The sequence below is a fragment of the Carassius gibelio genome, chromosome A2, assembly GCF_023724105.1.
Source record: "Carassius gibelio isolate Cgi1373 ecotype wild population from Czech Republic chromosome A2, carGib1.2-hapl.c, whole genome shotgun sequence".
NCBI lineage: Eukaryota > Metazoa > Chordata > Actinopteri > Cypriniformes > Cyprinidae > Carassius > Carassius gibelio.
The window spans coordinates 24,890,985-24,917,484 of record NC_068372.1 but is presented as its reverse complement, the minus strand read 5'-3'; the positions used below and the strand labels follow the sequence as shown (position 1 = coordinate 24,917,484).

The window sequence follows — 26,500 nt, the reverse complement described above, 5'->3', positions numbered from 1 at the left end:
TAAACACAAATGTTGGGACAGATGGCATTTTAATTATTGATCTGAAATAACTTTGTAATATCAAATATCATTTATTATTTATATGTGATTTAGTTTTCTGTTTTGAATTCACTTAGAATTTTAGTCATTAAGTTGTGTGCTTTTGTCTTTTTTTTTTTTTTAATATGTCTATATAGTTTTTATAATATTTTATTTTACTCGTAGTAATTTTAGTATATGAAGTTAAACTAAATGAAACGTTACCTCGGCAACTACCTATATATTTAATGTTTTTATTTGGTTTTAGATAGTTTTTAGATAGACTTTTTAATTTACCCACAATTAGAAGGAAAATAAAAAAACGGTCTAAGTTTTTGTAATGTTGTCTTCTGCCTCAGCAGCACTAGCGTGCTCGTGTGTCCGTGACGTCAGAGGCGAGTCGCTGTTCAGTGCTGATTCTAGCGGCGCGCGGACTGCGGTGAGCGCTGGCAGGTTTTGCGTACGCTTGACGTCTCCTCTCTTTTTTCACTCTCTCTCCCGTTTCTCCCTCATTCTCCATACCGTCTCCATCCATCCTCCATCAACTCAGACCTGGCGGAAAGAAGGAAATACACCGTTGGAATGGATTCATAACGAGCAGATGAGATGGACGCGTGATCGGAAGAATGGAATCGTTTCACCTTTTTCTCACAATCCTCGCGCTTCGGGCCAGTCTCGCCTCCGCGGCAGATCGAAAATTCGGTAAGTGTTTTATAGTGTGTGTGGAATTCCATAGGGAAGGCGAGAAGAAGCGCGAGCGCGAACTCAGTGTCTCCCCTCCGAGTCGATTCCGATGGTTCGTGACTGTTTTGTGGACAGTTTGTGTGTAATCTGACGGGCGGATGAGATGATCTTCCTTATTGAGCGAATAAAGAATCGACAGGGAATGGAATATCATAATTAAGCTTCATTTCAACACGGGTAAATCCAACAGTCTCTCCATTCTCGGAAATGGCTTGGTTACTTGTTTACATTCAGTGATTTTAAGTCTTGTAATGAGAGACTGTGAAGCTGTTGAACTTCATACAGTCTTTGGGTCATTACATAATTGGGTCCAGAGCTTGAGAAACGATTGTGGACACACGGCCTGTTATCTTATCATGACAAATTCTCATCATGTTATTAGTCTAAACATCAGATGGTTTGTGTGTTCAGGAGGGCCTCTGTCTGCAGACAGTGCAGCAGCACAGGAAATGAAGCATCACAGATTACAGCTCGCCCCTGCTCACAGCATGAACCACAATAACAGAGTTTATACGGGGTCTGTGTGTGTCAGAAACCCAGCCCAGAAAAAGGTCATTCTGACTGTCAGTCATTAGAAACTGCAACCATGGCAACAGGTTGCAGGATGGTTATTTAATATTGAATTGATTGCTGTAGACCACATGAATGGCTGAATGGATGTACATTATAAACTGACATAGTAGTCAGTCAAAAGATCAGGACTCAGAGCGTAAAACAGGAGTTCCAAGACTTTCAAAGGTGAATATATATATATATATATATATATATATATATATATATATATATATATATATATATATATATATAACTGAGATGTCTGGTGTGACTACAACTAGTTAGCCAAAAAATATGAAAACACTTTTGAAATTAAATATTTTTTATGTCCTAATTTATAATTAATTTATTCTATGCTTGAGGTTTGTCAGTTCGAAGGCTTAAGAATTATGTTAAAAAATTAAAATAAATAAATAAAAATTTTACATTTAGAGTGATATTGCAGTTACAGATAAATCTAGTTTATTGATTGTGTAAAATTAATATATGGGCAAATTTAAAACCTGAGTTAAACCGTTGCACAGAATGATTCATTTAATAGTGAAATTCCAGTTTATTCTATAATTATCTGTTTGTTTCCTGGTGACATTTTAATCTATGCATTAATGCTATATTTATTACTGTTTTATTTTATCAATTTTATTCTATTGTCTGTTTCAAAGGAGCCCAAATGTTTTATTTTGAAGAGCCAAAAATCAAACTTGATCATGGGCCAAATGTTATAAGCAAAGAAAAATGTTGCAATATATCAAACGATAGTATATTTAAAAATGATAATAAATAATTACATTAACATTTGTAATTATTTATAATAATCAAGTATCTTTTTTATGTAAACAAAAAAATAATAAACAAAAAATGTTAAAACAAAAATATAAAAAATATTTTTTTCTCATTTTGTTTTTGTATTAAAATAAATCTTTGATTTAAACCAAATATAAACTGGTAGTTGTGTTAAAGTGATACAACATTTGGCGAAAGGTTTTTCTGTTAAATAGAATAATGCGCTCCGAAGGTTTGCCTTTTGGAAATAATTCTCATTCAAAAAAAGGAAGTAGCCTAAGTAATAGATTCTTCAGTAAAATTGTAATTTTGTTTGTCAAAAAGAAATATGCATAATTTTGCTTGGAATATATAAGTTTGCAATATGTGGTGTTGCATAGTGTATTAATACAAAAATGAAAAGATGTCATTGTTTTTAATTGTTGAAGATTCAATTTTAATTCTCTCCTGTAAAATTACAGGAAATTCATGGCAACTGAGTTGCAGTAAATATACAATAAATTATAATAAATTACAGCATTTTACTGTAATAATGCTACTGTAATCAAAGTAGCACTGCTGTATAAATACAGTACATAACTTTAATGTCTTAAATAACAGTATATTACCTGTATATTACTTGCAGTTAAATTCATGCCAATTAGTTGCCTGGAATTTCCTGTAAAATTATAATACATTTTAAACAGTGTAGATACTGCCACAGGAAGTTACAGAGAGGACATATTACACTCATAAAATATGCTGTTTCAGTGTTAACAGAATTTATTGTCTGTCTATCAATCAAGCTTCTGCACTCAGCCCTCAGATGTTGCCTCATACAGAAGCTGACATCACGGTTACACAGGAAACTCACCTCGGTGTCTCATCATTTGAGTTGATGAGTCATGAGTGTCAGTGGATGTATTTGAGAGGATGTCAGTGAGGAGACAGTCTGTCCACCATCATTCTGATGAACTGTGACTGCAGCTTCACACTGCCTCTCCCAAAACTGAGCACGCAAACTGCTCTCCATAGTAACAGAAAGGTTTTAATAGAAATATAAAAGCAAGCATGCATTATGACGTTGTTTATGTGTATATGTGTCATGTGTGGGTGCATCCTGTTTGTGTGAATACAATCAAGCATCTTATGAAGAATGAGATGGGTGTGTGTATATTAACTTTCCAATTGTTGAGCTATTTAAATACTTATATGTGGATTATTTGGATGATTAAACAAGGTATTTATAATTTTTAAAGTAAGTAATAAAAATCAAGTGAACATTAGGCTATATGTCCACTGGGCTGTTTAGCTCATTTTAAATGATTATCTAGATAAACATCTTAGGGCTCTGTTGCTACTTTTTCTTTTTTTAAATCAAATCCTTATTTAATCTAATCTTACATTTAATTCATAATGCTTTTTTGCTATTTAAAATATATATGTATATATCAATATACACAAGCTGTGAAGACTATTTTATGAATCAGACTAAACATGCAGAACTTTCAGAATTTCGCTGATCATTTGAAACGGGTCAGCTATAATTGATGAGTTTTTTTAAACACACAATCATGACAGTCAACGTTAAAACCAGAACAGATGAAGCAAAGAAGAATCAGGCTTAAATAAAACCAGAAGAAAAAAACCAGTCTTCTGCTGAGACACTTGGTGTGAGAGGGTTTGTGTGAGAAGAATTTACTATGAATGATTTGTATGAATGTCAAACACTCTGCGGTAATACCATCACCAGTGAGCAACAGAAATTTTAGACAGTGTCTGACAGTAAAGTTATATCATAATCTTCATGACAGATTTTTGTAACAGCAACATAATTATGTGATGTTTTTGGTTGTTGGTCTTTATGCAGATGTGATGAGGCTGTGTAGAGCTAAGCCATCTGTCTCAGCTGGTTTAATTAAGAAACAAGAAATCCCAGCTGTTAGGATGAGGATATTGAGCAACTGAATATACGCAAAATGCTGTGAAGGGATGTTTAACATTTTTCTGCCCTCCCTCTTCTAAAACCTCATCTGCAGAGATATGTTGTACCACAGCAATGCCAATGGTACAAAGGCAGCATGCAGCCCAGAGGAAAAGATTTGATTGCTCAGATTTCTTTAATACCTCAGGAGCTCTCATTTGTAATTCTTTGAAATGCCTTTGTCATTTGTTGCTTTAAATGCTCAAGCTTTTCAATTTGGGTGGATTCTGATCAGTTGTCAATGTATTTATCCTTTATCCATCTGAAAGTGATTACAACAATATTCTTTCTCTGTGTCATTATCATTGTTTCTGTGATCTGGGCATCACGATTCTAATAGAATTAGAAGAATTATTCAAATTTTGATAACTGTCCTTTTTGTGGCCCTTTATTTCTATTTCTTAAAATTATTTTTCTCTTTCTCTTAGGCTGCCTGTTTGAGGAGGGTCTGTGTCTGAACTATGAAATCTGTCTTAATGGTAAGTCCCACACACACACACACACATATACACACACACACACACACATTCTGCACCTGCAGTCTCTGTAGATGACATGCATCATGCTGTTTGATCGAGCACTCGGCTTTTATTTTCATCTGGATTTAGCAGCTGTGTGTTTGTTGTCTAGCATCATCATAAATACAATGCATTTTACATTTATGTCACAACAAATACAGACTCTCACTCATCCTGTCAAAAACACAAACACCAACACCCATGCTGTGTTTAATATCATTAAATTCTTCTCCGCAAAGGGGTGAAAGTCAGTATTTTTTGATGGCATAATATGTTCCCACGTTCTGTCAATGAGAGGGTAATATGAATGAAATCATTCACATGTGGGCCAGGCGATATCAGCCAATCAGACTTAACCTACTCTCTTACTCATATGAATGGGTTATTTTTAATTTCATTCAGTGTGGCCTGACAGGAGAAGATACATCACTGTTTTCTTCAACTCCTTATTGTTCAATTATTAAAAAAAGAAAGAAAGAAAAGAAAACAGAAATATTCTGGATTTGTGTTCATTATTTAATATTGACAATGAAGAGATGAAAGTAAGTTTCAAGAAATAGATTTAAAATGACCAAAATAACCTGTGAAAGGTGTTGAATAGAAGTAAATAGATGAATAGATAGAAATGGCTCATATATCATAAACATATATAATAATATAAATGTTTATTAACACAAATATTATATATCATTACATATAAACATACTGTTACTGTATAAATGATATCAACAATTATTATAGTAATACACATTAAATAAATATGTGTAAATCCTATTATTAGATAATTAAGTGAATTAAATATTGTACTAATGAAAGTTTCTTTGTCTTATTTGATTCCTTCTTTTTATTTGGAAATGTATAGGCAAAACAAACAGGTAAAATTGGTCATAACAGATGAATTAGTCTGGTATCAATGCAAAAACAGTTTCACAGTATGTAAAAACAAAACAAACGTTACTGAGTAAATCTGTTATAAAATTAGAGTTTAGACTCGTTTATAGCTGATATAAACACACATAATCAGTTTTATGGTTAATTATTTAATTAAATTTTTTCCATTTAATATTTTAATCAAAAATTCTTGAACCAAGAAGTATTATTTCATTTTTACCTCTAAAGCCTACCGAATAATAACACAGAGATGTTGCCCCTCGTGTGAGTATAAAATAAAGGTGCAGATGTAATTTTCTGTGTACACACACAGTGTGATCTTACTATCAGGCAGGTGACGGGGACTCCAGCTGGTCCTGTCTCAATTGGCCCTAGTGACTGTTTCTAATAAGCTGAGACTCTTAATAGATATAAACACACACACATAGCATGACGTATCGTGCACAAAACTGTCATTCTAAAGTGGCTGATGATTTGATTTTCTCTGTAGATGGCATGTTGGGCCGCTGTGAGACTGCGCCACTAACAGACGTCTACACGTATGATGTCACGCCAGCAACGGTACAGAGATTCCGCACGCTGCTTCAGAAACTGGCACACAGAGGTCGGTGCATTAATGTCACCATGGTTATAAAGGCTACACCTAGAGTTCCTCAGAAGTCAAGGATCACATCATAGGCTCTGTGTGTGTGTGACAGTTCATGTAAGATGAGTGTTTGTTCTGCTTTCATTCTGTTCCTGCAGGGTTGTCTTGGGAAGATGATATCACACAACAAGTTTTATCGAACGAGTTCTCAAAACTACGCAGAGTTTCCCTACCATTACCAGAGCCCAGGTAAAGCACACTAGCATTTGCCAGTTAGTTCTCATTTGCATAGACCATGCCCAAACCAGCTCCATATAAGGGCTTTCCACACAACGTATGGCTTTTCATCTAGCATAGCATGCTCTTTAAAGATGTTCACTTCCCTTAAAGACAAATTGCAAGATCCTCGAGCATAATACCATCCTCAAAACCAGCTCAAAGACTATAAAAACCTTTTATATATAGCTCTCATTAGCCAGCTATACACTGACTTGAGATTTATGCAGATTATTTGATTTATCACTGACTTGAGATTTATGCAGACAAACCTTGCAGCTCAAACTATAATGCACCATCTTATTTTTATGTATGTATGACATTTCATCTCAACACATTTATAACGCTACTCAGCATTTTTGTGAATGTGTGGTTATTGGTGTTCCTACATTTTTCCATAAATGTTCAAATAAATTTTAGTACGGAAGACAATTCAAAGGCAGATTTCATGCATGGTTAGTGAATCAGACTAAATGTTTTTGTTAAGCGTTATGAGGGCACATAGATTTTAATAAAATAATAATGTGCAAAGATAAATCATTTATAATTAACTCTGCAATATTCAATAAAAAGTTTCCAATTTTATTACATGTTAATATTTTAAAATAAATTAAATGGAGACTTTTATCTGAGTCTCCTACTTTTCTCCTGCAAAAAAGCCTTTGTCTCTTACAGTTGTAAAACATCAGTAATCTCACACACTGTGCTCAGATTTGCTTTAACTCATTAAACTAATCAAATGTCAGAGTGAGAATTTAATATGAACATTTTTCGTGGTAATCCCCCTAAACCAAATTATCTACTATACTCGCCACGTTAATTTTACAGCTTTTTATAGTCTATTCTCAATTCAGTTATATCAGTTTATCTGAGTAAAAGTTAATTAAATGATACATAATTGATAGAAGTAGGAGGTTTAGCAACACAGTATATTCACAATACATTCATAGTCATAGTTGTATAGTTTCACAATAAATAAAGTTTAAAGAAGCTTTACAGAGAATGTAATTTATCTCTTATTATTACACGTGATAGCCCTGCCAAATGATTCTTATAGTTAGGCTTGTTTTTATATTCTGACAGGCCGCAGGGTTATGGGACTCCTGTTGGAGACAGGAGAATGAAATCATCCGAGGCTGAGGTTAGGAAAACCCTGAAATACCTGCAGCAGCTGCGACTGTTTCCAAAAACATCACACAAGGTGTGTAAGTGTGTGTGTCCCAGGGCTGTGGTTTCGGTTCGCGTTAGGTCAGAAATTCACATTGGGCATCAAATGGTAGAATTGTTTATCAAATCAAAGTAAACAGAAACCTTTGGGCCCAACAATATGCAAAATTATTATGTTACACATTGAATAGGAATATTGACAATTTGCTAAATGCACAAACACAGCAATTTACTAGTATATATATATATATATATATATATATATATATATATATATATATATATATATATATATATATATATATATATATAAATGATAATAGTAGCCGAAAATGGTTTAAATGTGTATATTCATCCTGTGTAGGGGGTGGAGCTTCACTATCATCGCCCAGAATCTGACTCCTCCCCTCCTGAGTTCATTCCAGAGGTGCCCTATCGATCAAAGTCCTACCCTGATCTCAGTCAATACCAGAGTGATGCAGCACAAGCTCCCCAGCAGGAAGAGAGGTCAGACCTGCTCACAGCCGCTCTACAGAAGTATTTCTCCAAGAACAAACCCTTTCAGCCTGATCTGAGGGACAGATCCAGAACGGACCGACTCTACTTAAAAGATGGATCAACAAAGTCTTCCGCCATTGACTCTCTTACACCTGTAGATGGTATGATGTTATTTTCTTTTCCTTCTTGCACCTGTTCACATGCAGAATATTAAAGCTTGTCTTTCCATGGACAATAAAGCAACACACAGTACCATAGAAAAAGTGCAGAATAGACTGTTGCACTCCAACAATAGCTTTATGTGAGGAGCATGCCAAAATTTTATGATTTTGTATGTAATTTTTCATTAATTTAGTAGAAAAAATTACAAATACACATATCCCAGTGTAATGCAAAGAAGGTTTTTTGGGGGGGTTGCTTTTTAACTAGTGACACAGTAATTAGTAATTTTAAAATAAGTAAAAAGTACTTTCAAAATCTTGGTGTGTGGCATGTGGAGCAAATAACATAGAACATATAAAATAAAAAATGCAATAAAATAAAAATTTATTTTTACCTTAAATATTTTTCTAATTTTTTCTAAATAATAGTAATTGTCTTATGAATTATTTGAATTTGATATCATTATCATTACTGTCCAGATCTTAATGTGAAAAAATATTCCCCTTTTTTTCACAGAATCCTTCATCTGGAAAGTTCTGCGTAATGTGGGAAGGGACAGTGTGGATGTGAAGAGTCTGAAGACAGCAGAACTGGATAAACTAGCTGTGCTTATCACAGACGCTCTGCAGGTGGTGGAACAGCAGGCACGTCAAGGAGAAACACCCAGAGACCTGGAGACACAGCAGAGCTCTGAGGATGAGGCAGAAGACATGCAATATGACAACCAGCATCCTGAGAGTTATGCAATGCATCAAACCCCTAAAGACAATGCTCAGAATCAGAGGGAAGAGGATGAGGAAAATTCATCTGTCACTCAGAAGACAGTCCAAACCATCTCGCCTGTGACAGGTAACATGTTCTAAAGCAAATCCATTCACTCATACATAGAGAAGCATTTATAATGATCATGATTTTTCTTTTACAGAGGGACAGAGAGTAGTGGAGGAGAGGAGAACTATGGACAACATGGTAGTACTAGTGATGGTTGTATTAGGCCATAAACATACTTTATGCAAATACACAAACACCAATGTTTTCTGGCCACTCTTAATGTTAGATCTGCAAACCTCGAAATAAAATGTCAAAGTAGAATCTACCTTGAAAGAACTGGTATTCATTAGAATTGGCAACTTTTCAGGTTTTCAGATTTTCCTGTATGGGATTGATTGAATGATAAATAAATACAATTCACCTGTGTCTATTTCCTGTTTTAGCAGGATGTGGGCTTTTTAGGAAAGCTGCTGGAGTACCTGGATAAAACCTCTAACTCCGAACCAGAACCTGTTAATAGGGGACAGGGTGTGTCTGTGGAGACCGTTCGTAGCCGGACGACACAACGAGAAGTGGGGATGCAGAAAAAGGCCATAGAGAGAGTGGAGGAGGTAGAAGGCTGGCTCCATGCAGCAGCTTTAGCACCCTCCTCTGGGCTGAAGGAAAACCCCGCACCACACCGCAAAAACATGAAAGTACAGGATCTTCAGCTGGATGTCCAAAGCAACGCTAAAAATGACATATATGGATACATTATTACTGACACAGAGTGAGATATTTACATGTGAAGCTCTCTCTCCCTCTTTTCCTTTCTCTCTCAGTTAAATTTTATTGCCCAGTTTCTTCACAAAATATTGCCAAAACATTCAGTCAGTTCATAAGCAATACTGTACTGGGAACAATTCCCACACCATGCTGTGTTTATTTGATCATCAACAAAAAAAATACAGTAAAAACAATAATGTAAAATAGAAAATATAATTACAATTTAAAATAACTGTTTTAGGTTTTAATATATTTTCAAATGTAATTTATTCCTGTGATGACAAAGCTGAATTTTCAGCAGTCATTACTGCAGTCTTCTGCAGTGTCACATGATCCTTCAGAAAGCATTCAAAAGTGTTGATCTGGTGCTAAAACATTTATAAGGATTCAGGATTGTTTGAGTAGTAGAAAGTTTGCAAGAATTGCATGTATTTGAAATATTGTTTGTAACATAAATGTACAATATTTACAGTAGCTTCTGGTCAATTAAATGCATCCTAATAAATGCATAATAACATTATTAAGTAAACATTAAAAATAATCTTAAAGTCCCCAATATTGTATAACAATTTTGTGCTTTACTTATTATTATAATTGTTATTGCAGTAGAATTAATAGCTTTTTAAGATCTCTTTTTAAAAAGAAAACATATTTCTTTCTCTCTGGATCAGGAATCTTTCCACTGATAAGGGTTTGGAACTGATGGCTTTGGTGGCTCGTATTGCGAAGATTCAAATGACGGATTTCTCAGAGCTCTCGTGAGTCATGATTTTTTTATTTTGATATCTTGGACAAGAGAATAGGTTTAGAATATAATTGTAAATTTAGAAATGAAGTTGAGTAAAATAAATATTTAAGTTATAATGGAAGGCATATTTAAATCCTAGTAGATTTATAAACATAGTTACAGTCAGCATGAAACGAAAATTTACTGTGTTCTCCATTTTTCTATGTTTTATTCATGTATACGTTTTATCTTTTAAAAATGATTTACTTCATATTTTTTAAATAGAATATCATAAATTGATCTTCTGGTGAAAAACAGGATTTTCTTTGGTGCCTGACTTCTCCTGACTTCTCATTTAGTCCACTTAAACTCAACCCTTTCTTACAATCAACTGCAAGCTCGCATTCAGTTCTGCCACTATTCATCAACGACTGATGCACAGAACCAAGTCCCCAACCTACATTTTTTTTTTAAATAGAAAAAAAAAAAATAATAATTTCACTTAAATGTACATCACAATACAGAAGACAAGATCTCCTTCTACTTCCTTTACATCATTACTTTTTTAAGGTCTGAGAATAATTTAGTGGGTGACTGTTTAGTTTTAAAAAATGCAATGAATTGTATTTATACGTTTTATGGTGTCATGAAACAGAACAATGCAACACAGGTAATGTATTATCCAAGCAACAGGTTTATTGCAGGTTGAAACATACAAGCATTGATAGCAGGTCAGTAATGGGTAAATAGATCAATGCAGAGGTAGTGGCAGTGGATAAGTCTTATCTGTTTCAGGTTAGGGATCAATGGTGTTTGTGAGCTGGATCTTGAAGCAGGAGGCAGGCAACTGAAGACTGTGTGTCTTCAGCCGTTTGATCATCGATGGACCACTGAATAGAGCTGACTATGATGGCTGAAGGTAGAATGGGCTCTGGAGGAGTGGGATCTTCTTCAGGATGATATACACGAGACAGAGCATCAGCTTTCTGGTTCTTAATCCCGGGACGGTAAGTCACCGTGAAGTTGAATCTGGTGACAAAGATAGCCGAGTGAGCTTGACAGGTGTCACAGATACTCAAGATTGTGGTGGTCAGTGATGACTTCAAAAGGATGTTTAGCTCCTTACAGGCAGTGGTACCTTTCCTCTAAAGCCAGTTTAATTGCCAGCGGTTCACAGTTGCCGATGCTTTAGTTGGACTCCTCCGGGGACAGTCAAAGGCACATGGATGGAGTTTGGGAAGCTCACCCTGCCCCTAAGAGAGCATTGCTTCTACCCTAGTTGTGGATACGTCAGTCTCGGCGATGAAGTGGAGTTCAGGAGTAATACAACATACTTTTTGGAGTTGGCTGAAGGCGGTCGTAGCTTCGGAGTTCCAGGACAGAGACTTGGCCCCATTGCGTAACAAGGAGATGAGAGGTGAACAGATCTTACTGAAGCTGATGATGAAACTCCTGTAAAAGTTTGCAAGTCCAAAGAAGCACTGCCGTTCCTTGATGGACAGTTCCTTCCGACAGTTTGTACAGCATAACAAATTACTCGTAGTGGCCTGATGACGTGACAAACTCTGTTTTACATTCATCACCCTCATGTATCCGAACAAGGTTATGTGAACTCTGTAAGTCCAAATTTGTGAAGATGCAAGCTCCTTGTAACTGCTCCAGGGCTGTGGGGACAAGAGGAAGAGGGTACCGGAACTTGACCCTCTGGGAGCTGAGAGCACGGTAGTCGATGCATGGGTGCAAGCGTCCGTCCTTTTTTCCAATGAATGAGAAATTTGAAGCAGCAGGGGAAGTGGATGGATGGATGGATGAATTCTTGCTTAAGAGTCTCCTCAATACACTCCTCCAGGTCCTTTTGTTCCAGGATGGACAGTAGGTAGACTTTACCACATGGTAGTGTGGCCCCAGGCAGCAGGTAGATTGCACAGTCCCGTGGCTGGTGAGGTGGAGGTTGGAATGGCCAGTATTCTTGAAGAATATCTTGCTGCTTGTTGGTGGCAGGACTCTCAATGGTAGTGGAACACACAGCAACATTTCCGGAAGAAGAGATTGATTTCTGAAGGAATTATTTGAATGCGGTCTTCTTGACAAGTTCACAAAGTAGTTCTCACTCCACTATTGAAGTTCTCCAGTGTTCCAGCCAATGAGAGGAGCAGGTTGTGATCAACGCGGTCTCATTCCACCCATTAGCAGCTGCTAGAGTGTGGAACTGAAGAGCATAGGCCATGACTGAAGATTTTCCTTGACAGAGCTGGTAAATTTGATCTTGCACAGAGGTTTAAGTGGTAGTTTGTCCGAAGACATCTTTGAGATGCATGGTGAAAGCCACTTAAGATTTGGAAATGGCTGCATTTCAAAGAACAGAGAGCATTGTAATTGGAACCTGCTGCATTCACTGTTCGGGCCAAGGGACTGGTGGAAGCAGATGGCGAAGAAGTGGTGATGGGTGGCAGATTACACTCTTATCTATTGCAGGTTTGGGATCATTGGTATTTGTGAGCTGGATTTTGAAGCAGGAGGTGGGGAACTGAAGTCTGAAGGAGGTCAGCGTGGATCGCTCAGGTAAGTGCATGCAGGTAGGTTGTCGGGTAAGTGTCCAGGAGTGAACGACAGGACCAGACAATGGTGAACTGAAGTGTGCAGGATTAAAGACTGTGTGGTTGATGAGCAGTGACAGGTGCTGGTTATTAGAACTCCGGAGACTGCGACCTAATGGGCAGAGTGTTGGGGTCTGGTGCTGTGGATGCTGCTGACATATGGTTAAAACACTAATATTAGGTATATTTAATATTTATTGGGCACTGACACAATTCCTCAAAAATAATTTGCTGTGTGTTTGTGTATTTGTATAGTGTTGTTAGCCCAGCTGTGATATTTCAGGTCCGTCCAAATGCTCGGAACATCACTACAGCGGACGTGGCTAATATGGCAGGTTAGTTTAGTGAGAGTTACCTATGCACATGATATACAAGATACGTTTTTTTTTTCTTTCACGAATGCCTCTGTTCAGATGTCCACTAAATTTGATTCTCCTCTTATATCAGTCAGTCGGAAGCATGAATTAGAGAAAGAAGTGGAAGTCAAGATTGTAGAGGCTGGAGTCACTGATGTAAGATTCTTTCCACTTCATTACATTTCATTGTCATCTTTTTCCAGGGTGTGATATTCCCATTGTTAAGTTAATATCCAAATGGAATAAAATACAATTCTGTAATATGAATGTTTAAAATATACTGTATAAATACGGTTGGCAATCAAATCGATGCAAAAATTTAAATTGGTTGAATCATATATGGAGAACCCCCAAAAAGTTATTCAAGGAACTTGCAGAATGGAGCTCGTAAGTCCTGCAAAATAGCTGAAGATGTCTAATAGTTTACCTAGTAACATCTTAAGGTTTTGAGGCATTTGAATCATGTAATAAACCTACCCAGGTTCACAATATGATCTAAGTCACCTTCAAAAGGATGGCGAAAGGTTCTCCATGAGGTTCTGCCAGTGTCTGAGAAATAAAGAACGAAATAATAACACATTCTGACCATAACTGTAGCATTGTCTTTGTAATATATATTGGCTTTAGAAAGACAAATGCACTTTCACATTTTTTTTATTTCGACTTGTCTTTGTCTTTCTTTAAAGAGGAGCAAACTGAATCAGATTCCCACTAAGTACAGTCGCTCCGAGTCTCTGAAGTTTCTGATTTTGACTGTGATTTCCATCATCTGTATAACTGGAGTATTGCTGGCATCCGGTGTGATCTACTGTCTGCGTCACCGCTCTCATCACAAACTCAAAGAGAAGCTCACCAACCTTGGATCTGACCCCACCACTGATGCCACTGCTTCCTACCAGGTACCATAGAGAGTGTGTGTGTGCAGGGCTGTTTGTTTGAGATTATTTCCTGGATTGATATATTCAAAATTTCCATCTCTCTCTAGGAACTGTGTAGGCAGCGAATGGCAGTAAAACCTCCTGTAGAGAAGTTGGATCCTATTCACTCTTCTCGTATAAACAGTTTGTCCTCTCAGCTGAGTGACGGCCCATTGCCTAGCCCCTCTGCACGCACTAGCACCTCCTCCTGGAGCGAAGAGCCCGCCCACTCCAACATGGACATCTCTACTGGTCACATGATACTGGTACATGCATAAACCAACACACGAGAACAATGTTGAAGTTTTAAAATGCAACACAGATGCCTTTATTCAGAGATAACTGGTACCATGGAAAAGCTTATATCTTCATTAACAAACATTAAAACCTTTTTTTTTATTTTTATGAATGTATCATTATGTATTGTCTTGTAAAATACCAATGTAAGGATAAAAAATAAGACATTAACTCCTAAGTATTACAATGTAGTTTTAAATCTTGTTTTAATTTCATTAACTTATTTAAAATCATAAGATTTTTTTTTTTCTTTTCAAATCTATTATTGTTATTTGTTGTTTATTTGTAGTAGCTATTAGAGCGAGGATTGACAAATGAAGTTCATTATTGTTTTATAAAAATGAGAATGCGCAGATATTTCTGGTATGTAAAAAAGCATTAGATTGTTATTTTTTGTTAGTGGTTAATGTATAATGTATAATGTCTTTTTTTTTCATATTTAAAAAGAGGTCACTTATGCTCACCAAGGCTGTATTCATTTAATAAAAAAACAGTGAAAGCATTAAATATTGTGTAATATATATTACAATAGTGAATTACAATTATTAAATTGAATTAAAATAACTATTTTTCATTTGCATATTTTCTAGTTAAATTCATTTGTGTGGTGGCAAAGCAGCTATTAAACTTAGCTGAAATAAATTATTTAATTTCTTAAAAAAATAAACAATATACGGACTCCAAACTATTTACACTGTAGTGTGAGTTTCCATTTCATTGGGGACTAGTGAATTCTCTTTTGCCATTGGATAATTGTACAATACTCTCAAAAACATCCTGAATGTTTCTCTGTATACACACGTAGGCATATATGGAGGACCACCTGAAAAATAAGAATCGTTTGGAGTCGGAGTGGGAGGCTCTGTGTGCGTACCAGGCTGAGCCCAATGCCACCATCATTGGCCAGAGAGATGGCAATGTCAAGAAAAACCGTGCAAGCACAGTCATAGCCTGTGAGTCACACACACACAAACATATCCACTTACAGTCTGCTTTGTTTGTTCAAGTACTGTAACCATTAGTGTGTTATTGAACTTCTGTGATGTAACTGAACTTTTCAGGTTACACAATAAAATGTTTGTTTGTTTTATACAGATGATCATTGCAGAATAACTCTGAAGGTGGAGAACAATCAAGGCAACTCGGACTACATCAATGCCAGCCCAATCGTGAGCCAAAACTACATACAATACTTCAGCAGAAAGCAACAAACTAGCTCAATCAGCACACTACATACAGAGTGCAAACACTACTACATCACATACTAGATAAACCATTAGGTTTGCTGCAGGGTGACTGCATCAGTAGAAAATACTTAGAGTTAATTACTTTGGATAGAAGGCATTGCTTGTCTGAGGACCATGAAAAAACTAAGAAACTGAGACTTGCTTTATCACCATTATATGCTGAAGACACTTAACTGGTTGCTATTTGCTGTCACAGTTAAAGTTATTTAACAAAATATTTAGCTGTCAACCTATCTCTCAGAACCATGCAGTATGGTAAATTTGCATGAAGCAAGTTGTATGCAGTCCAGATTTTATTAACACGTTTGCAACATTAGCTGATTTGCATAAATGAATTGGGATAATGATGCAGACAGTGCATCCAAATAACCAACACTATTAGTGGGCGTAATTCATTCTTTGTGTTTGAATTCTCTTTCTCATGTGTATTATTGAAACCACATTCAGATTATGTAATGCAGAGGGGTTGATTGTGTTGTTTCTTACTCTTAGATGGATCATGACCCACGTAATCCTGCATACATTGCCACTCAGGGCCCACTGCCCTCCACCGTGGCTGACTTCTGGCAGGTAAACTGCATTATTTGTTTGTAAGCTTGCATAAATGGTTTGGGCAGCCTTGTAGATCATGTTGTAGAAGGTCTGGGAGAATCTGTGTGTGTGCAGATGGTCATAAAGAGTGTGTACGGGATGTGTCTGTGTAATGTGTGTGTTCTCGTGCAGATGGTCATGCAGTGTGTATGTTGTGTGTGTTCTCTTGCAGATGGTCTGGGAGAGCGGTTGTGTGGTGGTTGTCATGCTTACTCCTCTCACTGAGAACGGTGTGAAGCAGTGTTACCACTACTGGCCGGATGAAGGCTCCAATCTCTACCACATTTATGAGGTACTGTACATGCAAATATTGAATATACAGAGTGAGGATAGCTATCGTATTTTCCGAAATATGAGTCACACTTTTTTTCATAGTTTGGCTGGGCCTGCGACTTATAGTCAGGTGCGACTTATTTATCAAAAATTAATTTGACATGAACAGAGAGAAATGAACCAAGAGAAAACATTATATTTTTTTTTCTATCCTGCCCACAGTGTAGGGATATTTTAACTGCTATGTCATGCTGTTTGGTATATTAACTCTTTTTTTCCTCATATGTGTGTGTGTAGGTTAATCTGGTTTCTGAGCATGTGTGGTGTGATGATTTCCTGGTTCGGAGTTTTTATCTGAAGAACATGCAGACTAATGAGACCCGTACGGTCACGCAGTTCCACTATCACACCTGGCTAAGTGACCAAACGCCCGAAACCAGCCAAACCCTGCTTGACTTCCGCAGGTACGCCTATGAAAGCATGAGCGTGTGCATGTGTTTCCTGTGTGTTGTGCAAGTCTATGTGTGTTTGTGTGTGTGTGTGTGTGTGTGTGTGTGTGTGTGTTTGTCAGCTCCTGAGCGGTTGCCAGTGTCATTTTTGTGGTCGTGCAGCTAGTTCACTGGCTCCAGTTGCATAGTCACAAAAGTGATCATTGACAACTGCGACTCTGCATCCAAGTGCACCCTAGGATTCCAGCCCCTTTCTTTCTCTTTACCCTAAATCTGTTCAACCTTTCTGTCTGCTAACATCTGACCCATGATTTCTTCCTTTTCTTCCCCTCTTAACTACAGTTCACTGCTCTCTCTGTCTTTCTTATTTATTCAGTGTTTCTCCAATCAGAATGGTTGTGTTTTGTTCCTGGCCCTGCTCCCGCTCATCTGAATAAACCTAGCAACAGGGTTTATAAGCATAAACCAGTAACATATCTGAAGCTAATATGACTGTATGCTTGTTCGGATCAGGTTTTGTCTATACTGTGCTGACCAAACAGCTTAGTAAATAGAACTGTTTAAGAAATTAATTAATAGAATAATGAATAATGTTTGAATGAAAATCAAAAAAGGTGTGTATTAGGGTTAGGTTCAGGGGTTGGGGATGGAAAATATTGTTAGCTTAGTATAAAGTCAATGGAAGACAATAGAAAGCTCTCAACATGAAAGAAAAACAAACAACATGTGAGATTTGTCCTATGTAATTAATCTTCTTTAATCCCTAAATCCTCAAATGCTGGTGTTTTTATTATCATTTTGATGTCGAAACCTTCTTTTAATGCCTTTAAATATAAATATATTAATATTAAAATTTCTTACTGACCCCAAAATTTTGAACAGTAGTGTATTTCATTTTTTTATATATACTTTATTACATAAAATATACTCAGCACTTCATCCTTTTCTATAGAGCTTATAGCTGCATCAGGTTTCATATGTGTGTGTGTCTGTGTTTATGATTGTATGTATGACTTCTTTCCAATAGGAAAGTAAACAAATGCTACCGTGGAAGATCCTGCCCTGTCATTGTTCACTGCAGGCAAGTACAAACACACACTTGAATAATGTGATATTTGATATATTGTTTTTGACACTTATGCTGTAATATTACTTCCAGTTAGAGAAGCCACAACTTCTGTCAACTTTATAAAAAATATTTTATGCAAGAAGTAAAATACATACACAGTAAATAAATCATGTATTCAAAACAAATGTTCACTAAATGAGCAAAAGCAAAGAGGATATTCAATAATTTTCATATTTGTGTGACAGTGCACGATAATAAAAAGAGATATTTACCAATGTGTTTTACTAAAACATAAAATAAAAAAAACGTTTTCTGTTGCCATTAAATATTGGAAACGTTCACGAGTGAAATACCTTACAGACCAACGCTACTTTTGCGTCATCGAAGGGTAATGCCCCTTTTGGGGGAAAACAAACGGATTCCCCTGATACAGAACTCGCTCTAGTTTCTTGATAGCAAAAATGGCACAAACACACACACTCTCTTTGCCGGCAGAGGACCGTGAGCAGTATTTAAAGAAGCTACTGGATACGGTGTTTACAGAGGTGTTCCTTTGAAATGGTCGAAAACTGGATTAATGAAATACAGACTATTCAGACATCTAACGTTACCATTATCTCGTGGAATCACCAAGCATCCTATTATTTGTCATTAACACACTCACAGTTTGATGAACTAGACGATGAGGCCATGTCAAGAGGAGTCGGTGGTTTACTTGGATCATATTTCACTTGATTTAAGCTATTGACAGTTTTGTTGTAGACTAGCTATACTAGTCAGAACGTTTGCTCTCATTAGGCAGGCTACCTTGGCTGTTAACTGATTTTACGTTTGAAATATTCGCAGGCTAGGACTAAACAATATATGTTTGAAATTGCTTCTGACAGGCCTGTACGAATCAGAAACAATGAAAAACAAAAGGTCCCTGGAGCGAGTTCTGTATAAGGGGAATCCGTTTGTTTTCCCCCAAAAAGGTGCGTTACCCTTTGATGACGCAAAAGTAACGTTGGTCTAAAGACAACCATTAACTACTTTTTCAATATTTATTTAAAACCCAACACAAACTCTCAGATGTTCAGCAGGCCATATTCAGGGCACTTTTGGCTTAGTAAACATGGTTTTAAGAGTACAAAAGCTAAAGATGCACCTACTCGCCAATGCTGTGTTTGTTGTGTCATGCGGTGGCCGCAACTACCAAAAGACAGATGGTTGGAAGAAAACATGTTTGGCTGTTTTCCCTGCCCATGGTGTCATAATGACATCAGTAGGAAGACAAAGTCATGTGAGAGGCAGAACAAGTTGTTACAGTTTGACTAAAGGGTAAAAAAAGACAAGGTTTATTAAAGGAACAGTTAACCCAACAATGTATTCAGATTCAGGCCATCCAAGATTTAGATGGGTATTTTTCTTTCATCAGAACAGATTTTGAGAGATTTACCATTACATCACTTTCTCACCAATGGATCTGCAGTGAATGGGTGCCCTCAGAATTAAAGTTCAAAAAGCAGATAAAAACATCACAATAATCCACAAGTTATCCACACTACTCAAGCCTATCAATTAATGCCTTGTGAAGCGTAAAGCTGCATTTTTGTAATAAATCCATTAAGATGTCCATAATCTGTAATATTGCTTTTTCCAGTGGATTAAGGATTGTTGTAGACTGGACTGGTATTTTAAAGTTAAAAGGCTGTAATGATAGATTTGTTTCTTAGAAACACTCAGCTTTTTACTTCAAAATACATTAATTGATGGACTGGAGTCGTGTGGATTATTGTGATGTTTTTATCAGCAGTTTGGACTCTCATTCTGACAGTCTGGCTGAATTCTATTTTTTTATCTTGCTTTTCTCCATCAGTGACGGAGCTGGACGGACTGGGACATACATTTTGATTGACATGGTGTTGAATAAAATGGCCAAAGGTAAAGACAAAGAAAGATGATTATCAGATATCAGTGGGTGTTCAGTAATATTTTTCACATTGTGGAGGTCAGTATAAATATTGATAAAAAATGCTTTGCTTTACAGGTGCAAAAGAGATTGATATTGCTGCTACGCTGGAACACCTGAGAGACCAGAGACCAGGCATGGTTCAGACTAAGGTATATTCACACACATACCCACAAATACTCTGAAACACACAATCTCTTTTCATGCTGACACATGCTGTGTCTGTGTCTTTCTCAGGATCAGTTTGAGTTTGCACTGACGACTGTAGCTGAAGAGGTGAACGCTATTCTCAAAGTCCTGCCACAGTGATACTTCCTTTGTTCCTACTTTTCTCTTTCTGTATATAAACTGGTCCCATTTCTGAGAGGATACATGTCCTAAAGAATCTATTTTGTCTGTAAATTATATGTAATGGTAATTAGGAATTGTGTATTGTTTTAATTTTGTGTAATTATAAAAACTTCATTTTATTTTTCTCTGTCATTGTTTCAGATTTTAATTACTCTCTCATCATGGCTATTTATTTTGCACATTGCACAGAAAACAGGACAGATCTGTTCTAAATATATAGTTAATTGGACCTGAATTTATTAAACTAATCTGTATGTGCTTCGTTATAGAACTGTGTTCTATGAGTTGTGACAACTGCAGTTTATCTGATCATTAGAGACTTGTACAAAGCCTAAACATTTTTCATGGAAACAATTGCTGCCTTTCCAAGGCAAGGAAACGCTCACTAAATCATGATGTTTAACTTGACCCAAACTTTTATCATAAGACTATATACTCTTGGGAAGCACTACCACTTTAATTTGGTGTTAAAATGTTATCTGTGCACACAAAAAGTGTGGACAGCAAGAAGAAATGCATGCAAGACCGGTGCAGTGGTGCTTTATGAACTTCCAGTAAACTTGTGCATAGAAAATGTAAACAAATAAAGACTTAATTTTTATTGTGAGATTACAAATACAGTGATATCCATGCTTTTATCAAGAAGTTTCATGAGTATAAGGAGGAGTTCAGGTCAATAAATATCCACAAGAGCAAAAAACATTCACTTTAATAAGAAGCATCAAAGCAAACAAGAGAATAAGGTTCTGGATAAGGGGCCTGACTCGAAAAACACCTCCTACACCAACATGTAAACCTATATCAGGCTGTTCCTGCACTGTCTGCAAAGATTCATTAGCGGATATGCTGTAAAAGAGATTTTGTGATGGGCCGGTTTGTTTCTGTAACCTGTCTTGACTGTACGAGTAATCATTGTTAAAACCTCAATGATGAGATCGATTCATTACTAAAAAGCTCATCTGTATGACTAAGTTTAGTCTGTGGATATTTCGATTCAACATTAACAGACTGTCAGTGTGTATTGCAACTGAATAACTGAAGCGGTTTTGATCCAGTGCAGCTCCATAATAAAGTTTCATGTGTTTGTTAAGTAAAGGACAAAGTCCTGAGTGTTTAAACACGCATACACATTCATTCTCAACCATGTGTTTACACACAGTTTAATAAACTACTTATTTTGGCATTTGACATTGGTGAAAGCTTATGTTGTTTCAAGCTAGCAGCAGCTAACCCATCTTTGGAAACATCAGTTACAAAAGACCTTATTTATAGTTTTAGCAGGCTGTTTTTTTAAAAGATCCAGTAACAGTGGAGATCACACTTTAACCATAGAGACTGTCTTTGTAGAAATGCACAAACTGTTCATGATAGGAAAAAAAAAATCTATATTTGAGAATTTCTGCAAGTTACTGCATGATGCTGTTTTTTTTTTCCTTTTCATAATTTAAGTTTCTATTGGATTTTCTATACAGTGTATTGCATCATATGCATTTTATGGACGTGTTTTCTGTTTAGGTCTAGATGGGATACAGCCATGGCCAGATTATCCTGCTGTGCATGGGTTATGGGAACAACAATACTGTGTCATTTTTGTCAAGCTGATACTGAACAACAATTAATTACTGTATTTGCATTGCATTGCATCTAATATGTATCAAATGTAATTTATTTTTATTTTCCAGCAGTAGCTACATCCTTTCTAGCCACAAGTTTTCTCTTCTTCCTTACTCCTGGCAAAAGAAGGCATTCATTGAAATATCTCCTCTTTTTATTTTCTTAATTTCACCACAATGAGTACATATTCTTTACTTTAATGCGTCATTGCCTTAATAACATGTATATTAAACACTATTTCAGAAACTGACATCTGAAGACATGCAATGTGAAACGTGTTGGGTATAATGTAGTGGTTGTTGTTTTTTTTTAAATAATTTAATAAAGTGTGTTAAATCTCTCTCTCTCTATTAATTAGAGAACACAGAGACTATATAATCTCACTGTAGTGTTTAAGTGCTCCATTACCGTGATTTAAATATAGAATTTACAGAAGCAAAAGAAACATCCAAACGTTGAGTGGCAGAGACTTCTATTTTGTAAATTGTGACTTTTGAACAGGAAGTTTCCGTGTCATCTGTAGCAGGAGCATTTTCACGGGTCCTTGAAAGTCCTGCTGTGTCTGTGTGGTCCTGGTGAAAATGTCCGCGATAATTCCTCGTATCGAGCAGCTGTCATCGAGGGTTGTTCGTGTTTTGGGCTGTAACCCGGGGCCCATGACACTGCAGGGCACCAACACGTACCTGGTCGGCACAGGCAAGAGGTAACGTACAACAACACTCAATGACGATAAATGTTCTTGTTTGAGTCATTTTCCACGTACAACGTATTTATTGAGCGTAACAAGTGTGTGAATGTTTAATGTGTGTGTGTGTGTGTGTGTGTGTGTGTGTGTGTGTGTGTGTGTGTGTGTGTGTCAGGCGAGTGTTAATTGATGCAGGCGAGCGCTCGGTCCCGGAGTATATTGTCAACCTGCGCGAGGCTCTGAAGCAGCAGGAGACGTCCATACAGCACATTATAGTCACACACTGGCATCACGACCACACTGGAGGAGTGCCGGATATACTCACAAACTTCCACACAGGTCAGTAATATCTGTGTTGGAATACAGCTTTTGACATTTGTGCCCCAAATATGTCGCTATTACTTAATAATGTAATGTAAATGCCATTATCTTAGTATGAAAACCATTGTGTCTATGAGAACTTCTCAATAATGTAGACGCATGTGTTGCAGATTCAGAGCTGAAGGTCAGTAAACTCCCTCGGTGTCCTCCACAGGAAGAAGCGATTGGAGACCAAAAGAAGAAATATTCATATCTTGGTGATGGTGATGTGATAAAGGCTGAAGGGGCAACATTACGGTAAACACACACTAGAGACATTTCTTTTTATCTGTGTTGAAAACTGTTGTGCTTTTTAGTGGAATCTGTAATAAATTTTTTCCAGTATACTTTTGATGAATAGAAAGAAATCTTTTGGGGCAGTGAAAGACTTTACTATGACTCCTGATCAATTTAATCCATTCTTTCAGAAAAAAAAATATTCGTTTCTTGAAAAAATTAATACTGATCCCAGACTTTTGAACAGTAATGTAGAATAAAATAGAATTTTTACTCACACAGATCCTGAGCCTTAAAAGCCTGTATTTACATAAATGCATTGGGTGAACTGGTGTGTAAGTTTATAATTGAAAAAACAGTAGTTTTTTTGTTTATTTTGAGCCCGTTTTTTTTATATATATTTTATGTGCACGTAGGGTGCTGTTTACTCCCGGACACACAGATGATCACATGGCATTATTCCTGGAGGAGGAGCAAGCTGTGTTTTCTGGTGACTGTATTCTTGGAGAGGGAACGGCTGTGTTTGAGGACCTCCATGATTACATGAAGTCACTGCAGAAGCTCCTCAGCGTGAAGGCTGACCTCATATATCCAGGTAAGTGCATGTGCTTCTTTTCAGAGTGCTTTTTACATGACATTTTCCGTGACACTAAGAAGTGTTTGTTCGTGTTTGTGTGTCAGGTCACGGTCCAGTGGTCCAAGATGCTTCTTCTAAGATATGTGAGTATATAACTCACCGCAATGCAAGAGAACAGCAGATCCTAAACGTTCTGCAGGAGAACAACAGAACTGCGTTCACCTCCGGCGAACTGGTTAAAGTGGTGTACAAGGTTCAACTCTTTTTTTTTTTTCTAAATGATCTTAGCTCTTTAATTAGAATAAATCCGAAAGCATTTACATTTCTAGTATTTAAAACATTGCAATACAATTTTGACATTGTCAAGCCTGCAGTCTTCAAGGAGAGAAAAGGAAACAACAGTGTTTATCTAACGTATAAGACTGAACTTTAAATAAATAAATGTAGGTCTAGATCATTAATCATGAATACAAATATGTGACTTTGTGAACTCCTTTGTCCAGATGGAGGACAATCCACATGGCATTCTGAAAGTCATGTTTATTTCATAAATTCAAATTCCCCTTGATTTGTTATGCTGATCATTTAAATTGTAATGAAAACATTTGTATGAAATCCTAAAACTGCAAAAGAAACATGTTTTTACCAGAAGTCTCAGATGCTTGTTCCTGGTTGTATGTGAAGTTAACTTTACATTTGTTGGTTCTGTTTAAGTGTTGACTGCTTTAAAAGACAAAGAATGAGAGTACATTATTTATATAAATGTTAAATTATTATATAAAAAATGTGTACATTACATGATTTTCATGTGCTTTTTTGTTGTCTGTATGTCAGGAGACCCCAGAACACCTGCACAGAGCTGCAGAGTTTAACTTGCTGCACCATTTAAAGAAACTCCACAAGGAAGGAAAGATCTGTCTGGGTATGTGTGAGTGCATGCATGCAGGTGGTACTGGAGCATGTATATGAATGCGCAAATGTGCTCTAATTTCTGACCATGTTAATGTTATTTTTTTCTCCCTTGCAGCTGAAAGCTCAAATGAAAAGAAATGGAAGATCAATTTGTGACAGTTTTTTACCCCACACACTCATCACCTACAGAGACTAATAGGGCTGTCCCTGTGAAGTGAGATGGACTTAAGGGGACACTGGGACTAGTCACTTTTTCAAATGTTGACCTTCTGTGAAAACCTGCTCTGATAGGAGGCTATTTACATTTATTTAGCAGACCCATTCTTCCAAATTGCCTTAACAAATGACCACGTTCGAAAACAAGAATAAATCATGCAACACAAAACAATTCATAAACTGGAAAAAATTTAACAACCCTTGTAATCCAGTGAAATTTAATTGTTGTCCTGGATGTATACTAGCATCTGATGAATGTAGCATCATATAAAGACAATGATGAAGATGATAGTATCGTCTATCGCTGATGCTGATGCCTTCAACGATATCAAGATGATTATTACCGGTATTATTTTTATCATCATGCTCGTGATGCTATCGAATTAATATAAGGCCTTATTTTTTTCCATCATATTTCTTTTTACGTGTTAGTGTTGCACATTATAACCAATCATGATGAACCAAGAGTCATTGCTGAAACACCTGAGTTTTGTTCAGTGTGCGTGTTTGCTGACTGAATTCTGCTCTCTCGCAAATTCTCTCATCATAAACAATAAAGTGTAGCTGTACGTGTGCGATGTAAGTATAAGAGATTTATTCATCATACAGTATAGACAGCTTCACTGATTATAAAAGGAGTGTTGCTTAAAGTGCATGAACTCGCGCTAGTCAGAGATGTTTTTTGTTAATGTTAATATTTTTTGCTTGTTTTCTATGGCTGCTGTTTGAATAACTGAGGAAATGTAAGCATTATAATTAGTAACTTACAGTGTTTCCATTAAACTGTGATCATGTTAAATACAAATCATATTCAAAATATTTTATGATCGATTACACTAACATTAGACTGCTTTTAAACTTATCCTGGAGTTGAATCACTCTCCGGGTATGAAACTAAGTAAATAATTAAATTAAAGCGATAATATTGTGTATTGTCAATCTTCCAGGCTGACAATAGGACAACATGTCGCCCAACACTAGTATGAGCATCAGTCAACAAAAAATTATTTATTCCATGAGAGACTGTACAATAACATGTAAGTGTAAAATAAAGCAGCGTTTATGAGGCTAATTATATAACTGGAATATCAAATCGGTGTAAATGATTCTAAACATATTTTTCAAAAGTACAGTTTGTTTACCTTTCTATACCTGTAATTATTTAATCAGAAAAAAATAACAAGTGCACCTTTAATGTGTAACATTTTATCATTTTAAATGCTGTACACCCCCCTTTCATTTGAGATGTTTAATGGCTGACGCATTTCATTAATTAATTGTATTTTGCTAAACCCCTGTTTAACAAATGTGCAATACATTTAATAAATGTGCTTAAATAAATGATCTTTGATTGACAGCTTGCTTGTTGTTTTCTAA

The 26,500-nt window shown here is 36.4% G+C and overlaps 2 protein-coding genes across 3 annotated transcripts; both read left to right on the top strand.

The window, feature by feature from the left end:
* Positions 1-425: 425 nt before the first annotated feature.
* On the top strand, positions 426-21,710 carry LOC127934350 (receptor-type tyrosine-protein phosphatase N2). Of its 2 annotated transcripts, none has more exons than XM_052531679.1 (23): positions 426-720; positions 4,492-4,542; positions 5,963-6,076; positions 6,217-6,307; positions 7,418-7,535; positions 7,866-8,160; positions 8,678-9,010; positions 9,087-9,130; positions 9,379-9,701; positions 10,369-10,455; positions 13,277-13,356; positions 13,469-13,533; positions 14,064-14,276; positions 14,363-14,560; positions 15,397-15,544; positions 15,687-15,760; positions 16,331-16,408; positions 16,602-16,721; positions 17,000-17,166; positions 18,179-18,232; positions 20,079-20,143; positions 20,250-20,323; positions 20,409-21,710. In XM_052531679.1, the coding sequence occupies exons 1-23, from the start codon at positions 645-647 to the stop codon at positions 20,478-20,480; spliced, it is 2,940 nt and encodes a 979-aa protein (XP_052387639.1). In that variant the 5' UTR covers positions 426-644; the 3' UTR covers positions 20,481-21,710. The 2 variants fall into 2 exon arrangements, with proteins under 2 accessions (XP_052387639.1, XP_052387629.1); XM_052531669.1 differs by having other exon boundaries at positions 9,376-9,701.
* Positions 21,711-22,621: 911 nt separating this feature from the next.
* LOC127934366 (endoribonuclease LACTB2) lies at positions 22,622-25,706 on the top strand. Its single transcript, XM_052531703.1, has 7 exons — positions 22,622-22,839; positions 22,997-23,160; positions 23,313-23,439; positions 23,835-24,013; positions 24,100-24,248; positions 24,830-24,917; positions 25,023-25,706. Exons 1-7 carry the CDS (start codon positions 22,718-22,720, stop codon positions 25,061-25,063), a joined length of 870 nt encoding a protein of 289 aa, XP_052387663.1. The 5' UTR covers positions 22,622-22,717; the 3' UTR covers positions 25,064-25,706.
* Positions 25,707-26,500: the final 794 nt, after the last annotated feature.

Bases quoted from the DNA above. Each gene is read 5' to 3' on its own strand.
- LOC127934350 (XM_052531669.1), top strand. From the start codon at position 645: ATGGAATCGTTTCACCTTTTTCTCACAATCCTCGCGCTTCGGGCCAGT. The intron at 7,536-7,865 runs GTGTGTAAGTGT...CATCCTGTGTAG, and splicing joins TTCCAAAAACATCACACAAG to GGGGTGGAGCTTCACTATCA. The intron at 15,761-16,330 runs GTGAGCCAAAAC...TCTTACTCTTAG, and splicing joins ACATCAATGCCAGCCCAATC to ATGGATCATGACCCACGTAA.
- LOC127934366 (XM_052531703.1), top strand. From the start codon at position 22,718: ATGTCCGCGATAATTCCTCGTATCGAGCAGCTGTCATCGAGGGTTGTT. The intron at 23,440-23,834 runs GTAAACACACAC...ATGTGCACGTAG, and splicing joins GCTGAAGGGGCAACATTACG to GGTGCTGTTTACTCCCGGAC. The intron at 24,014-24,099 runs GTAAGTGCATGT...TTTGTGTGTCAG, and splicing joins GGCTGACCTCATATATCCAG to GTCACGGTCCAGTGGTCCAA.